At 39.9% G+C, this 18112-nt stretch overlaps 2 protein-coding genes across 3 annotated transcripts in view; one reads left to right on the top strand and one right to left on the bottom strand.

The window, feature by feature from the left end:
• Positions 1 to 11: 11 nt before the first annotated feature.
• NDUFB2 (NADH:ubiquinone oxidoreductase subunit B2) lies at positions 12 to 5471 on the top strand. 2 transcript variants are annotated; one of them, XM_014559850.2, is made up of 4 exons: positions 12 to 171; positions 2333 to 2477; positions 3321 to 3423; positions 5355 to 5471. In XM_014559850.2, the coding sequence occupies exons 1-3, from the start codon at positions 74 to 76 to the stop codon at positions 3393 to 3395; spliced, it is 318 nt and encodes a 105-aa protein (XP_014415336.1). In that variant the 5' UTR covers positions 12 to 73; the 3' UTR covers positions 3396 to 3423; positions 5355 to 5471. The 2 variants fall into 2 exon arrangements, with proteins under 2 accessions (XP_014415336.1, XP_006185415.1); XM_006185353.3 differs by having other exon boundaries at positions 3321 to 3419; positions 5355 to 5444.
• Positions 5472 to 9559: 4088 nt separating this feature from the next.
• Positions 9560 to 18112, bottom strand: part of BRAF (B-Raf proto-oncogene, serine/threonine kinase) — a 133823-nt gene continuing 125270 nt past the window's right edge. Inside the window, exon 16 of the mRNA XM_032484366.1 lies at positions 9560 to 16698. Within this exon, the coding sequence (XP_032340257.1) occupies positions 16676 to 16698 (23 nt within the window). The 3' untranslated portion in view covers positions 9560 to 16675. The remainder of the gene's footprint in view (positions 16699 to 18112) is intronic.

Raw genomic sequence — 18112 nt, forward strand, 5'->3', positions numbered from 1 at the left:
TAGGCGGGGCGCCAGGGGAAGTGACGTGAGGCGGAGGCGGGGCCTGGGGACTGCTCTCTGGGCGCGGGCAGGCATGTCGGCTTTGACGCGGCTGGCGCCTTTCGTGCGCTTTGGAGGCCACTTCTTCGGAGGCCGCCGCGTGCGGGCGGCTGGAGGCTGTGGCGTCCGTCAGTGAGTGTTGTCTGGGAGTGGGGGTTCTCCTGCTTCTAACGGAAGGCGCCAGTCTTCGGGACGCCTTCACCTTGACGCCGGGCGCGCGGGGCAGGTCCGGGTTTTAGCGACCTGCGCCCCGAGGCATGCTGGGACTTGTAGTCTCACCGTGCGACGCGCGGCCGGGGGAGAGCTGGGGCTCTGGGTGCAGAGAAGCTCTGCTCCCTTGTTAGATTAAAAGTGCGTACCCGGCCATCCTTGCCCCTGGGAGAGCCTTCCCTCGGGAAGTAGACAGTCGCATGTGCAGATTAGCTGGAGCTAATCTGGAAGCGAGAGCGAGAGTTGGGGAGGCGAGGGCGTTCCCGGTGCATATCGAGCCCCGGTATAGTTTCCCCACCTGTACCGTGTGGCTTGGAGCGTCAAGTGCGAGACCAGGTGAGGCAGAGGTGAGGCTGGAGACCTTGGGACGTAGGGAGGGAGTAGTAGATGGTCCTGGTGCCTGGCTGAGGGATTTCGAATAGAGGCGATATCGGTCTTTGAGAGGTTTCAATAAGAACTCACGAGGCCAGATTTTAATTCTGAGAAATTACTATCGTTGCAGGCTGGAGAATTAGTTCTGTGAGGCACGAGAGAGGAGGCGATCACCCAGAGAGTGCCGAAGGGTGGGAAGAGAAGAGAGCCAAAAGTGGATGCTTGGGCAATATCGGAAAATATTTTTAAAAATATTTTTTAAAGCAGTTTGGGGTTTACAGAAAAACTGAGCGAAAGGTGCAGAGATTGCCCATAAGTCTCCTAACCCACATATGGGTAGCTTCCTCCATCACTGGCATCCTCCACCTGAGGAATACATTTATTACAATTGATGAGCCTACAATGACGCATTATTGTCACCCAAAGCCCATAGTTTCTTTAGAGTTCACCTTTGCAACACCAGAATTTAAGAGAGTGAGCAAAACTAGAGTCACCCATGATGTAGCCCAAGAAACAGACTGGAGAGCATAGAGCTCGGATGCCAAGGGAGGGCACATCTACCAGAAACGAGTTGGTAGTGCAGAGAGTCAGTAACAGCGGGACTGAAAATAGTACATTGGATTTCTCTAGGTAATGCTCCAGGCCCCTTAGACCATCAGCTACTCTTTACCAAGGGGCAGTCCAGGATAGTGATTAAAGCAGGATTCTGACCCCAGACTGCCTCTATTCAAATCTCACCTCTGCCACACATCTTCCTATACTACCTGGGGAAAGTTTCATGATCTCTTAATAACTTAATTTTCTCACCCATATAATGGGGATAATAATGTTAACTTCCAGGGAACTAAATGAATAACAGATCTCTTAAGTGTTTTTTAAGAGGGGAGGGTATAGCTCAAGTGGTAGAGCTCATGCTTAGCAAGCAGGATGTCTGGGTTCAATCCCCAGTACCTCCATCAAGAAACTAACTAAATAAATAAACCTAATTACCTCCCCCTGCAAAAAAAGCAAAAAACAAACAAACAAACAAAAAAACAGTTCCGGTGCCTAGTAAGGACCATACTAATATTGTTTAACTATTATTAGGAAACTGAGGCCCAGGACAAAAGGAGTGACTTGGCTAAAGCCATACGTCTGTTAAGGATATGAAGCTGGGATAGGGGTAGGGTGGGTAGAAGGAAAAGGCATGTGTGACCTTAGCAAGGACAGAGATGGAGAGCCACCAACAAGAGCACTTGACCCTGCATGGGAAGACTAGAGTCATAAAGTGGTCTTTTAATAAAGATTGTAATAGAGCAGAGGATGTAATTTGCCTTTGAAATAGATGGCTAACCAGAACAAAATTAATTGGCTAATTTGTTTTTCTGGATAAGCTAGTGACCTACTAGTACAGGTTCAAAATCCCTTAACCAAAACCTTTGGACCAGTACCCCATAATCAGCACAGTCATATTTCTGGTATAAAATACAGGAATATTCACTTAATGAAAATCAAAATTAGCCTCTTGTCCATGTAGGCCAGTTTTTGCTGCTGTACAAGTTTAAAGCAAGCTTATGAAAAGCGAGTATTTCAAGGGATTGCAGAGCTCTGTTATTCTGTATTTTATGGACAAGATGAGAAAGGTTTTGTTTCTGGATGTAACTCAGAACTTTGGATGAGTGCATACTTTGGAGATAGAGCAAGTGCTTACCGCCTCCGTTTTGTCGTATAGTGCTGGTGGTGGTGTGCATATCGAGCCCCGGTACAGACAGTTTCCCCAGCTAACCAGATCCCAGGTGATCCAGGCCGAGTTCTTCAGCGGAACCATGTGGTTCTGGATCCTCTGGCGCCTTTGGCATGACTCAGATGCTGTGCTGGTAAGTGCCAGAGAGTAATTCTTATTCTTTACTGGGTGGGGGGAGGGAAGATTTATTAATAGCTTAGCTTGTTTCTTTCTTCTGTTTGTAGACTTATTTTTCTTTATGGATGTGTCCCTTCACCATGTTGTCCTTATGTATATAGAGGAATCCTGTTATTTAATGAAACATATTATCTCTGACCTTTTCCACTCAAAGATGTACATATAGGTGGCCCATGACTTATGGTTTCTATTTGGTGGCAATATTTGGAAGGGAGACTATAGATGCTAGTTTTTTTACCTTCCAAACCAGGGTAGGAGTTCATTGATGGATTAAGTTTCATACTTACATTCCTTTAAATGATAAATATCATCTAGTCTGTCCAGAGGCTCAATGCTGCCGGGTTGAGGTGGGATAGATGTAGGCTAATTTGTCTGAAGAACAGAAGTTAGTTACTGGTTAGTGACTTTGTTACATGTCATTGGCCTCAACTGAGCTTTTATTTTTAATCACATTTGTACAGACCCTGTTCTCTAGGCAATTACACTTTTAAGCCATTAAAATCTGTTTATTGATCCAGAATATTTTGAATTTTAATAAATTCGGTTTTGTTTCTAGGATAGGGGAAAAATCCTAAACAGTGTACAACTTCTATATTTATATTTTTTTATTGAAGTATTGTCAGTTTACAGTGTGTCAATTTCTGGTGTACAGCACAATGCTTCAGTCATACATGAACCTACATATATTCGTTTTCATATTCTTTTTCACCATAAGTTACTACAAGTTATTTTGAATATAGTTCCCTGTGCTACAAAGTAGGACCTTATTGTGACCTTTTTTTTTCATGGTTCCCATCAGGGTCATTTTCCATATCCAGATCCTTCCCAGTGGACTGATGAAGAATTAGGAATCCTTCCTGATGATGAAGACTGAAAATGTAGACTCAACTCTTTGCAAGTGGGTATGCCCCAAGTTTTTTTCTGTCTGTCTGTCTATCCATCTATCTATTTATCTATCTGCCTATTAATCAATTAATAGAAGTACTAGGGATTGAACCCAGGACCTCGTGCATGCTAAGCATATGCTCTACCACTGAGCCTTCCCCTCCCCACTAAGTTTCTTTTTAAAGTTATATTTACTGTTTGTCAGTAAAAATGTTTTGACTCTGCACCTATGATGGTCTCGAAGAAGCTGTACATTTCTGTTAAAGAAACAGACAAACCACTAATTGGAAAAAAATACGGCATGTGTGTCCAACAAAGGGCTTGTATCTAGTATGTGTAAAGAACTTCTATAATCAACAAAAATTAGATGAACAACCCAATTGAAAAATGGCAAAAACTTTGAGCAGACACTTCACAAAAGAAGATACGTGAATGGCCAATAATCATATGAAAAAAGGTCCTTAATATCATTAGTTACCAGGGAAATGCAAATTAAAGGTACAGTAAGATATCATTTGTATCCACTAGAATGGCTAAAATAAGAAAGGCGGGCAACTTCAAATGGTGGTGACAATATAGAACAACTGGAATATTTGCTAGTAAGAATGTAAAAAGGTAAAATTTTGGCAGTTTCTAGTGAACAGATGTATATCCTAGGATTCAGCGACTTTATTCCTAGGTATTTACTCAAGAGGAATGAAAATACATGTCCATGAAAGATGTGTATAAAATTTTTTATAGCAGTTTTTTTCTTAATAGCTCCAAACCAGACCCAGTTGTCCATCAATGGGAGACTGGATAAACACATTACAGTATATTCATTCAACTGAATAATAATTCAGCAATTAAAAATAACAAACTACAAGACACAGGGGTAGGGAGTATAGCTCAGGGGTAGAGCACATGCTTGGTGTGCACAAGGTCCTGGGTTCAATCCCCAGGGTCTTCATTGGGGGGAAAATTTTTTAAATAAATAAATGTTTTTTAAAAAAGGAAATCTTAAAAAAAAAGAATAATTTAGATAAATCTCAGAATCATCATATTAAGCAAAAGGACTGCGTCACTTAACAGTTACATAATGCATGACTCCATTTATATGAAGTCTTAAGTATCAGTAAGACTAGTCTATAGAGGTGGGCTGGGGAGTTTGGGGTTATGTGGGTGTGTACAATTGTCAAAATTCAACATTGAACTGTACCCTTAATATCTGTGCATTTTTATTTTAATTACACCTTAATAAAGTTGTAACAAAAAAAATTAACCATTGCACATTAATAACTGCCATCATTCAAAATGTCTTGGAGGGAGGGTATAACTCAGTGGTAGAGTGCATGCTTAGTATGCATGAGGTCCTAGGTTCAATCTCCAGTGCTTTTAAAATAAAAACAAATAAATAAAATAAACCTAGTCTCCCCCCCACCCCCCAGCAAACAAACAAGCAAACTGTCTTGGAAGTTGTTAGGAAGGTATTAAATGATAGTTAAGTGTTCCTGATAATCATACTATTACTATTATCAGTATTATCTTATTTAGAAGTAGCTCATTGACATGAAAATTATAGCAATTTGGGGGGTATGCAGGGAGTGAGGGGGATGAGAGTGAACAGTTAAGCTGTTTTACAGCTTGTTTTGTGTCTCTGGCTTTGCTATGGACAAGTCAGAAGTCCGGCCCTTACCAGATCTCGTTTCCCCAGCGTTAATGGGTCTGCCAGCACTAACCTCTTCCTATCTTATGTATTTTTCAGCATTGTCACACATAGTCATTAACATTTTAATGACTAGACTGTAAACCCTTTGACGAAGCAAGGTGATTTGGCTTCTGTCCTCTGCAAGGCTATTCACATGATTGATGCTCGGTGAATGCTTCAGTAATTGAATGAACAAGAATGATGTATATGAATTATTGAAAATATAAGTTCTTAAAGCTTTCTACTTTTGTTTCCTTACAGGAACGAGGTGAGAATTTCAAGAAATTACGGACATCATATTATATATTAAGTTGTAAATTAAAAGTGTTTTGGTCAAGAATGAGGAACTGAGTTAATAGATGTGTCTGATAATGACAACCATCCTTTGTGGGTCATTTCCTGTGCTAACTGGTTACAGGCCCTTTCAGTGGATCCTCTTGGCTACCCCATGGTGTAAATAGGCAGTAGGGCCATTCATCAGTGAGGACGGGGTTCAAAGAAATGAAATAACTTGCTTAGGGTCACACACTTACAAGTGATGACCCCACACTTAACTTCAGTGCCATTCTGCCTACCTCCTTAGCTAATGTCTTAGTTATACTCGTGTTGACAGTTTATGGAAACTCTTGCCATCTCTGTACTACTGGTGTATTCTTGCCTGAGTATACAGAGGTTAGAGGTTAGTGCAGTCCATTTATTGTGTTTACATACCTCTTGTGGATTGGCATTGAGTTGCCATTTGTGGAACTCATAAGATATGCTTCTAACTAGGAATTCTTAGGCACAGGGGAATGGGAGATACGGGTGAAGAGGATAATCCAGTTTTTCAAGAATTTGTTTCAGAGCACTTCCCAGCTTTCTGTAGCATCACAATTCTGCAGGTAAACATGCGCAGTAGAGTGGCTTAATGCTTGCCCAGAAGCTATAACTATTCATATTTTTAATACAGGTTTTTGACCACCTTGGTGTTGGGAATGCTAAACAAGACAGATAAGATTCTGTTCTCAGAGAACCTAGATTTTAGGAAGGGAAGACATACAAGCCGGTAGGCCTGTGAAGGAGACAACTGGGTGACGTGCTGGAGGTGGGTGGGTGCTGATCTTTCAGGTGGGTGGGAGAGGCATGTGAGCTGAACCCTGCACAAATAGGAGGCACCAGTTAGCAAGGTCTGAGAAGAGTGCCCCAGGGACAAAGAACAGCAAGAACCAAGTTCTAGGGTGGGACCAAGGTCACCATGTTTAAGGGACAAAGTCCAGTGGTGGGGTTGTGGCAGGGGAGGGGAGCAGGGGGACTAGATGAGGTTAATAGGTCATGGTTGCAGGTTTTATGTTAAATGCACTGAGAAAGCTGGAAGGCTCTAAGCAGGGGGTGGCTCGTTTGGAGTTCCTAGTTCTCAGGTTTCCACTCCCCCTTTGGTTCTCCTCAGTTGTCAGAGTGGGCTCAATGGCAGCAAAAGCTGAAGCAAGTGGAAGTTTGACCCTCCCCGCCGCCTGCTCCAGCAGTCCCGAGCCTGTTGGGGGGGGTGCTAGCGACACAGCCTTGGTTTTTGTGCTTACTCACCTGTGTACGTGTGCTGTCCCAGCTGATAAATATTTAAGGTCTTTAAAAGGCCATCAGATCTTGCTTTTTTTGGTTCTCCACTGCTTCTGCTCCTTCCCCTCCCCACCCCCGTGAAAGTTTTTTGGTACAGAATACAGTCTATAAGAGTGAACAAGTAGAAAAATCCCATTAGCTTTTTCCCTTAGAAATCAAGAGTTGCTTGACTTGAATTAAAAGGTAACTTTAAAAACAGCAGTCTTTAAAATCAGCCATATACTGGATCCTCTTTTCTGTACTTGGGCTGTGAAATCAGTTTAAGCTGATGCAGAAATTGTCCCCAATCTCTTCTCAAAGGAATGGGCCTCCACCCTGCTATTATAGCTTAAGTCCTCACCTTTTTTCCATTTTATAGATGGGTAAGCTGAACTGTAGATATGTTAGGTAACTTGCCCAAGCTCCAAGACACAGAGAACCAAGGTCCTATCCTGGCTGGCGGGAGGGTCTGAGTCAGACAGATGGTGTAAAGCTTTTTGATCGTGACCTACCTACTCTAAGAAATAATTTTATTCTTTTGTGTGTGTGTGTGTGTGTGTATAATTCAAAAGCGTTATGAATACTTACCTGTGATGGTTTCTCTTCGATTCTACATAAAATATGGTTGACTGAGACTGATTTTACTACCCACTAATGGGCTTCAACCTGCAGTTAGAAAAACTGGCAGAGTGCTTGCTGAACTCAGGCTCTGGAGCCAGACTTGCTGGATCTGGCTCACAGCTCTACCATTTATTTACTTGCTGTGAGTTTGGGCAGATTACTTACCTGAATTGTGCCTCAATATCCTCATGTGTAAAACATTAAATAGATTAAATGGGTTAGTATATAAAGCCCTCAGAACTGTATCTGGCATGAAGGAAATACTCTAAATGGAAGCAACTATTACTTCTAGACCATTGGGTCTAAGCTAGGTTTACAGTGACCTTTGAATCCCAGTTTGATTTTTATAGGAAAGCCTCCACATGGAGATAGACAAGCTGTAAACAGGTTATTTCAGCAGATGCAGCCCCCCTCCACCTCCTCTGCCTAATACTACAGACATTTAGGATGTCTCTTTCTCCCTTCCTGTTGAGTAGCTAAAAGTACATTCACAGTAAAGTTTTAGCGTGTGGCCTGGTAGATGGAAAGATGTACCTTCATAAATGGAAAGGTAGGCGATGAAACCATTCTTCTCTGTTGGTTTCATCTGTTCGATGAAACCAACAGAGAACATCAAGTGTCACATTTTAACACAAATTTGTAAGTTTACCAAATTTCCTATGGAAACCTTAATATAAGTAACACAACTGATTATCTAATAAAGTTGTGAGACAAGGGAGGTGCTGTGTAAGGAACATCTGTGGGGCATGTTAACAGGAAGGTACAAGAGGTCATCTCGGTTCCACTTGCCTCCAGAACTATTCTGTAGAAGAGGGTAACAGGTGCCTGCTGCCACTGGCACATCAGGAGCTTCAGCGGGACAACAGGGTACAGTGGAGGAAACGGGAGCTGCCTGAGCTGCTGCTGACCTGCTGCAGCTGCGGGACCGTCCCCTGTCGTCACCTCCCGGAGCAGTGGGCTGGCTCCTGGGACAGGACAGCATGGGCAAGTGGAGACTGCTGGTCAGCATCCACTTCTAGCTGCATACTCGAGGTCACGGAGTCCACACATGCTTCTCTCCAGTTCATTACAGTCATCACAATCACAACAAAAAGGTACATATACAGCATCCATAAAGTGCATAGCAGTCATCTTGGAAACAAAAGCCTGACTTTGCCTGGCCACTTGAGCGTAGGAAAGTCATCCCTGGAGATTCAAACTCAGTAACTGAGGAGGGGGACCATGCACCTTTATGAACTCTTGGCGCTAACCTTTTATGAGTCTAGGAGAACTAGTGTAACCCAGAGAGCAAGCCCAATCTTTTCAGCCACTGATAAAATTGCAGAAGAGCTAGTTTAGTAGGGTTCTTTATAATAGAATTTCATCACAGCACTTAAAGGGTTTATAATTCTGGGCTAAATTTTAAGGAAAACTACAGAAATGGGGCTACAATTACTCTAATGATGTATGAAAGTTATTTAAAGGTGAGTGTTAATATTTATTACAGAATTACATTTTCTTCAGATGAGAAAACTGCAGTTCAGAGAAAATACTTGTCTCAACAGCACTTTATGTTGGAGGGGCATGAAGATGAGAAACCAGATTCTTCAAATATGTGCCATCTTGAAGACTTTTATGTTCATATTGTTCTCAGACACAGGGTTTCCAGGTGAAGTTTTAAAATTGTTTATCTCTCTTCTGGAAACTTCGCCTGGTAATTTGACATAGCCTGAAGATACTTCAGGTGTCTTTCAAACTTCATGAAATCAAATGCATAAAATTACCTTACAGGGGTAGGTAGCCAGCATTAAAATAATAATAATGAAGTATAAAACATGAGTGCATAGTTTCAAATACATGTGTTTGTGTGTACATTCTGTGTTCCTACAGAAAATGTGTTACTGGAAGTTTGTGTCAAAAAGTTTGAAAGACAATTCTTTGGGGGAACTTCTCCAGAGAGACCACTTCTTAAATGACTCAATTACAGCACACACTTCAGCTGAGCCACTAGAGGGGCACAGTCAGGTCACAGCATCATAAAATACCTGAGGACAAAAGACTGTCACCACTAGAAGAGTGTAGCCACTACACTGTACCAGGCACTTACCTTGACAACTGACTTTAAATATTTTTCTCATATAAGTAACTTCTACCCACCAAGCAGTAATTGACATTATGTATGAAAAAAGGTACACTTCTCAGTCCCTCCAGTGCCTGAAAGAACTGACTCTCAAAACCCTGACTACCTCCATTACTGAACGTGACAGTGCTAGAAAAATGATCTTGATAAAGGCTTCTCCATGCAGTCAATCTTTATTTTAGCAGTATTCGCATATTCACATCAAGTACATAGATCTTTTTTTGCCTTTTATATAATACAGAGTTTTTAAATAACTTTACACAGAAATAAATTTCTTCAATCTGAATTTCAGCTATCTTTTTTTATTTAATTCTCCATGCTTTCTACCCAAACTGAACAGTATTTTCCATTGTACAAATTTACATGAGAAAAACTCCGAAGTACAAATGAAGGGACCTGAGCAGGAAAGAGAACCGAAGCATCAGGAAGTGGGTATGGGGAAGAACTGACAGACAGATTCAAGCAAACACAGGATTAAGGAACAAGAGGGAGACAGCATCCATTTGACTGAAAATAAATGTCTTTTTTTATGAATTGAAAAATAAGCTTTAAAAATAGTTACTCCATTGTAATTTTTGCAAAGCAGGTAGAGAGAGAGGTCTGTGGACAATTTTCACTGGGCACACCCCAGACTCCATGAGAACCTTTTCAATGCTTGAGCAGAACTGAAGTGAACTAAACCCAAACCTTTGGCAGCAAGAAAGGAAAGGAATGCGTATGTGAATCACCATTAGGTCTGGAGTGGTAAACCAGGGGCCATCAACTCACTGCAGGTAAAACAAAGGATTTCCCTTTCCTCTCTTACAGAATTGTCCTCAAACCAAGAAGTATGTGAAAAAGGGGATGATTCCCTTTTTCTTGGTCCAAACCAAAGAGCAATCATAACTGCTAAATAGAATTCAAAGGGACATATGTCAAACAGTTAAATTCAATCTCCTGAGAGTTGTACACTCCTATTTAGGAAAAACAGCAACTGCTGAGTAAGGAAAGGGTCAGAGTGTACAACCAACGAATGAGATATCACTGTGACAGACTCCTTCAAATCAAGCGACATCATGAAGGCCATAGCCTATAGCACGGCCAAAGGAAACAGAAGACCCAACAAACGCATTTTCATATGAAGGAGGGCAAAGTTACAGCACGCGCGCGCGTGCGCACACACACACACACCCCCCTGTATGTAAACTAACATAACGTGAAGATAAATAAGACATAAAGGTTAGCCATTTATGTTTGTAATATGAATAAAAAGGCATTATATGTTTACATAGCTGTTTTTAATCAGCTACGGAACATATGCAAATGTATTAGGAAGGAATGATTTTTTAAAAACCCGTTCACAGCTTAGATAAAAAGCACACTTATTGCACTCTTACATTTTATTTCAGGTAAATAGTTTATTTCCCACCCTCACATCAATTTTTCCCTACCCCTAGACTTACTCCCCCCCCCCCCCATTTTGGTCCATTTTGTCTACGTTTGTGCCTTGTCTGTGAGCTTTGTTGCTTATGCTAGTCTGAAGTTTCCTCCTATGTGACACATACTCCACCAAAACACAAGTGCATTAAAAAAAGGCTTAACACACAAATGTAACATAGTAACTTTCAAAACAAAACCAATTTACTAAGCAACTTACTCGTAACCCCCACCCCCACTTCTGTAACAGAAGCCTTCCTCTGCTGTGTCTCTTACGTGAATTTCTTGCCCAATTTCCCACACAGACACTGTGATGAGAACTAGCCACTCATGGGTGCTGGACAATGTGCTCAGCCTGCCGGGAGAAGCAGATGGTTTGCACAAATTTGTTTTTGGACACTAACATGAATAAACATATTTCGGCTCTTTGTTTTCAAAGAGTATTTCAATCTACAGAATTTTTTTTTTTAATGCGTCACCAAAAACCAGATTCACTCACTGGCTGTGTCCTCATGCACAACTGGCTTTATCATTGTAATTAGTCAAAACAGCTAAATAAAATCAAACATTTTAATAAAACTGATTTAGTAACTGATTTAAGTAACAGTTGGGTAAAGGGGGGTCAAATGGTTAAAAAAGTATTAAAAAATAACAGTTGAAGTTATTGATGTTGAAATAAGATCTACTTAATCACTTTTTTGAGGTGGAGACTAACCACCCTTAAATGTTTTAAAATAAACCACTGTTACCTTAAGATTCTAGGACTGATGTTTCTGTCCACTTCTACCTTAAAAATACCTGATAGAAACTGTTAATTACCACAGCTGGCAAAATTTAGGACTGAAATTCAATTTAAACGTCTTCCCAAACAGAAGTGAAAAACTGATTATCTAGAAACAACAAAACATAGCTTACTGTCTAGTGTACTGATAAAACAAAAATCTTACCAGTATTTTCAATGTACCAGAGCTAGCAACATGGAACATGAGTACACTGGCCACTTCATTCTCCTCTGGCCAATATACAACCAGGCAGAGATGCTACTGCACTCCTCGGGTGCTCAACAACCTACGGGCATTAGTAACACACCTTAGTAAAACATCTAGAGAACTCGCTGGAGCTTCTTTGGAGGTGGCAAGGAATCAAGATACAAGAAGCAGACCGTGGAGCCTGTCCAATTCACACCCACTGGCCAGGTCCTTACCTCTTCCAATGTCCCCGTATAGAGGAGCCTCTCGAGATGGCACCTGGCCCCCAGAGAACCTTGAACAGCATCAGCACGACAGTTAATCTGCAAACAAGTCCTGGGAGGCAAGCTGACCTTTCACACGCACCAGTGTCTACGTTGGTAGCAGTACTCTGGAAACCAACAATATCAAACTCTGTCCTACATGTTAATTTTCCCCTTCTCACTAGTTAAAACATGACTGCTGCCCAGCACACAGTACTTCAACCATAAACTACAGCACTTTCTTAGAATGTCTGTCAAACATTTCTGTTGTATAAAAGTTCCATGCTTTGAAGAACCTAAGGGAGTAGAAAAAGTTTCTCTAGAAATGTCTTTGAACTATGATTTCAACCTAGTTGCTCTATGTGATAAATGTATCTGACTATACTAGGGATTATGTGCTTTAAAAAAATAATTTTATTCACTGAAAATTTACCTGTGTGTTTTCTCATTTTTTAAATGTGATTTTGGCTATAAACTCTTCAGTGCATTTATCCTTGCAGTCTAAATTGCACTCTAAAAAATATTAACACAGCTGAGTTAGACCAGGGTGGCTGCTCTCTTCACAAATCACTGATTTCTGCTAAAAATTTAGCTTTTTTTATTGCATCATGAAGGCACAGTAAGATCATTTGGCAAATTGTCAAGGTATTTTTCTAGAGCCTCACCCACACCATTTTAATGTATGACCTGTAAGCCATTTGCTGTTTATACTTACAGTAAGCTTTCCATGTCTGGCAATGTTTTTTTTTTTTTTTTTTAATAGCCTAATGGTTGGAATCTACTAGTCTCAAAGTGCTGATATTCTAGCACTAACAATGCCAATTTAAACAAAGGAGAGAATCTTGTAAAATGGGTCATCTTCTACCCTCTTAACTGGGCAGTCTGTCTACAGGAGTCTCTGTGTACGTGACAAAGCTGTGGCTAACTCATTATGAAGATGTACTGTCTCGCCAAGCCTACTGAAAATTAAAATTGTATCACTGTTAGTGAAGTGTTACCATAACTATTCCATTCCATGCAACTGACTTAATGTTAAGATTCTGAAACGTACCCCTAAACAGATTCTGGCACCACTTTCAACAACATTCAGATACTCTGAGCTACATTTTTCAGTATTACTGCTTAAATGTATAATGCCCTTTAGGACAAAATGAGAGTGCACAACACAAGTACACATAAAAGTTAAAATCTTAAATCATCTTCATGTTCTAGAGCTCCTGACTTTCCGTATTTTCAAATAAATAACTATTCATTACCTCATTCTGAGGAGGTAGTTTTTGAAGAGGTCACCTGAACCCTGCAGTGTGTTTCAAACTAAAGCTAAATGAGGTTCACACAAGGCTGGAGAGGTGAGTGGGGAGGGGTGAGATCTGAGGAGGGGGTGCAGCAGTTTCAACAGTGCCTGCTGAATAAAAGATAACATTGTGTGATAGAGAGCTATGACTGCACCAAACCAGAAGCTAGGAAATATTTACAAAGTTTCAGGTCGAGAGTGTTGAAGTCTTGAATTCTTTATTACTACAAAGTGCTCTTCCTTCTCCAACACCAACGTAAATATAATATATTTACTAAAATATATGGGATTTTACCTTCTAGCTTGCCCCAGTATGTCCTCCCAGATCTCAAATGCAATCAGGGACTGGATGTTGAGAAACCAGAATTTGACATCTAGACAGAATCTTCTCTTAAGGTGCACATAAGTACAAATGATTATATTGGATTTTCTATTCACAAATCCCTTTTATAAACTACTTTTTGGTCAATATTATTTCAGTGGCAAAAGTTTAGATCCTAGCCTAGACTAGTTTAATGATGAAAAAGTCCATCAGGAATACTACACATTTTAAAACAATCTTTTATGGTTGCTCTCAAAATTTTCACCTCTCCTTACCCAAAATAAAATACACTACAGAAGGCACTGCAGCCACCTTACAGGAAAGACAGATAATTACAGCCTTACAAGATCATCAGTGAAGCAGTCACACACTATCTACACAAATTACTCATAAAGTGCTCTGCACAACAAACAAGGAGTTCTTCCTTGTATTTTCTTAGGAGCCTAACAAGTCTATCTATAGTCTAAGCATCAAAAATAAAGCAAGTAAAACTCAGAAGAAATTCCTTTTCCATGTCATGTGTAAACTAGAGAAAAAAGGAGTTGATGGAGAAAAGAAGAAAAGGAAAATTCTAAAATTTTATTTTTATTTTTTAAGAGCTCTGTAAGAATCTCTCAAGAATATCCTGAGCCAGCTTCTGGGCAAAGTTTCACTTGAGATCAAGTCTATTCCCCTTTTTCAAATAAGATAGCAACCTATTCTAAAAAGAAAGGGAAGAAAAAAGTGTATCACCTTGAACTTTGTTTTGAAAATTCCAATGCTAAGCTTTCTCCATAACTGCCGAGGCAGTCCTGCACTAGAGCCTCCGGCAGGACACGCCTCTGGTTCCAGCCCAGCTCTCTCCATTCTTGGTAGAGGTAACATAAGCATGTTTAAAAGCATCTATGGGGACATATTTAAAAAGAAAAATAAACAACGCTTTTAAAAGAGAGGCAGCATCGTGCACACAAGATGCTCTTCAAATCAGCATGAATCATTTCCATTTCTGCAAACTTCGAATTTTGTAAGATATTGCTCTGCTCATGTTAAGACTTAAGAACACACTGCTTTTCAAGCTCATTAATAACTTCAGAACATTTTCCATTTTACTGGGTCAATCTTTTACAAGTCCATGAAATTTTTAGTAGGCCTTCCTCCGAATACAAGTATTTTAGCAACAAGTATCTAATGGCAGTAAGCTTTAGTAGGCTGAGATAGCGGGGCAAGTCACAATTTGAAAACTTTAAATAATTTCTAATTCCCTGATTAATTTTATAGGTCCTATCTAATTTCTTTCAGGTCCTTGGCTACATAGCTTGGTCAGGCTAGGTACATTTGATTTGATTTACATTCCTAAATCTTGATAAGAGATTCTAGATTCATGATAAGGGAGGTACTTGCCCTTAATACATCCAGAGTCACTTTCTTTGCTACTACCACGCTTCAGCAAAGGCCAAGGGAAGTTATGACTAGGTTATATTCTCCATTTATGCAAAGATAAAGAATGAGGTTCTTAATGCCACAGCAGTTCTTTCTATAAAAACAACTGATGTTCTGCTTTACACATCCTCCCTCAGTCCCAACACACCTAAAATTGCTCTCTATTCTCTGCCTGGGGAACTAAGCTGCCAAATTTACCCAACCTTTTGAAGACCAGGCCTGGGAAAAAAGGAAGGAGAATGAATGAAGACACCACCATTTTTATTTTAGGTTGCATATTCTAGATAAAAGACTAGAAAGAGGATGGAGGATGTAGTGTAGGAGTAAGTTGGAAGAAACAATGAGATATTAGTAAAGATGTTAGTGTGGATCCAGCAAGTACCATTAATTTCAAAATTATAAATATTTGTCATTATGCTAAGACTCCCATGTATTTAGGTAGAGAAAAGGATATTGATCTTTCTTTAAAAGCTGTTTATATAACAAAAATACAATTTTCCAGGATATATAATTCTAGTGGGAAGTATTATTATATTCCAATTCAATTAAATGTGAAAATTATTTTCTTTTTAATAAAAATATAATAAACTCAGAAATTAAAACTTGTACCTTATATTTAAATTACATAAACATCTCACATTCAAAACTGTTATCAAGCAGTTTTGTAGGCTTTTAATTAGGTACTGCCATGGCATTTTGTGCCCTGGACAAAGTAGCCACAAAGGTGCTTGGTGACTGGAAGAGCTTAAGAGGAAGATATCAATTGTATTTTCCTGAGAACTTGCTACATTGCAGAGGAAAAAAAAATTGCCAAACACTTGTCTTCGTTGCTGGACCCAATGGGAAAAGAAGGCAATGTGCGCCAACACTTCCAGCCTGCCCGCCAGGCAGACCCACGGTGAGCAAGGAAACAAAGGCCGGAGACCCAGCAGGTCAGGAAAAAGATGCAGCATTCCCTTTTGCTCTACATCAAAACCTACCTCCTCCCCTCTCACCTGCCATTTAAATAAAATAGCTTCATTTTGATAAAAATTTGTCAAGGACTGAACATGCACCACACAGGAAGGGCATGCTGCATTCTTGTTCCATCCCTCAGAAATTAACCAGTGGCGGCTGGGGAAAGAGCTCCACAACGAAATCCCAGGACAGGAAAGAGAACGAGGCTTGGTGATCGCAACTGCCCCATCAGATGACCAGCCACACATTGATCTGGTGGTTAGAAGGGCAAAGTTGACTGGCAGACTTTCCAGAGCAAATCTCCCAAGCTGTAGCAGCAGTTTCGTTCCATCATGCCTGACCATCAAAAGGTCAGAACTCAGGGTCTCTCCTCTTTCTTCCTGGGAATGGGCAGACTTGTATGCACGTGGTATTTGTGTTGAAGAAACACTGGCAGCAGAGAATTCTGGTTCCTAAAACATTCTTCCCTCTTTTGTTGGATGGGAAATTCCATTCTGTTCCACACCAGCTTATGCATTGAAAATTTTGTATCTTTAAAAAGATTTGAGGAACAGAACGGTGTTTTGATGTTAACAAATTGTACGAACACAAGACTTAAGAAATAAGAGTAGATGCTCTCATGATGGTGTGGCTACTTGAAGGCTGCAAATTCTCCTGTAGAGGGAGGAGAAGAGCTAATTTTAAAAAAGTTGTCTCAAATAAACTCAAGTCACAGAAAAGCCTCACTGAAACCTCACTGAAAGGTGATTAGCTAGACATCATTAATTTAAAAGCAAAAGTGGCTGAAACCATGAAAGATGACAACTTACATAGTATATGAAGTCTGTAGATAATTTCTCAGTTGGGTTTTACATGCTATGGTTCTAATCAAGCTGAAAACAGTTCTAATGAACAAAATTTCTCAGAAACGGATGGTAAAATGTTAAGGCTGATTTGTAGAATATTTCCCCTCCAAATTACCAACTCATTTTCATTATTATAATGTCACTATTAGGAAGGAAGAAGCAAGAACTTTTTCTCATTTTGTAAAAGATAAAATTCACAGGGCAAATGATTCATATCACACATTTGACTGAAGGAAAGAAAATCCAGACCCGTCCCATTTCTAGTTCATTTCACTTTTTAAACTACCAAAAAATTACATATAGGAACACATCAATGAACATTATTCTCAGCATAAAATTTTTTTTAAACCACAAAGTCCCTTTGAGGTACTATACTCTCTTACTGAATTTAGAGGCTTCATGCCATTATCTTCACCTACTTACTATTTTGTCCACAGCTTCTACTTGAAACTAGAGATTAGTTCCTCTTATTACATACATCATAGTTCATTTCTAGGAGTTGGCTAATAACTGACAACTATCAGAATTTAGTCAACCTTAACATCATTTCTCAGTAACAGCAGCTTCTGATGAGGATTCACGCAATCACTTATATGAATATGCTATTTAATCCAGGAATAATCTATCCATTTTCTGATTGCTATTAGATCTCAAGTGGTTACTAGAGAATATGGGCATGTCCCAATAAACAACAGACTGCTAATGACTGGCTGACTGACCCCTCAGATTGTGTGCTGATAATATTAGCAACTATTCGACTGTCTGTTATAGTTTACCAGATGCTTCACTGAATACTTTATACACATTTGCACCTGATCCTCATAATAACTCTATGAGGCAGTGCTATTATTTCTATTTATTTTATAGAGGAGCAAGCTGGCGTTTACAGTGGTTAAGCAACTTGCCTGAAATCTCACAGTGAGAAAACAGCAGAGCTGGAATGCAAAGCCAGGTGCTGATTCCAAAGTTCAAGGTCTTAACAATTAACAAGTCCCTAAACAATTTTCAATAATTAATCATTTGTTTTCCCATTCTGAATATAACTACTAATTGGACTGCAGATAGTCATACTATCTCTTTCCATCTAAGGGTTCCTTTTAACAAGCAAAATTAATCAAAGGTATTGAGTCAAAAGATCAAGGAAGGGTAAAAGATTTACCACCTCATATTTAAAGTTAAAATGACTGGGGAGTTAGACACTGATTGGGAAAAAATGCCAAATT

Source organism: Camelus ferus, chromosome 7 (assembly GCF_009834535.1).
Source record: "Camelus ferus isolate YT-003-E chromosome 7, BCGSAC_Cfer_1.0, whole genome shotgun sequence".
Taxonomy (NCBI): Eukaryota; Metazoa; Chordata; class Mammalia; order Artiodactyla; family Camelidae; genus Camelus; species Camelus ferus.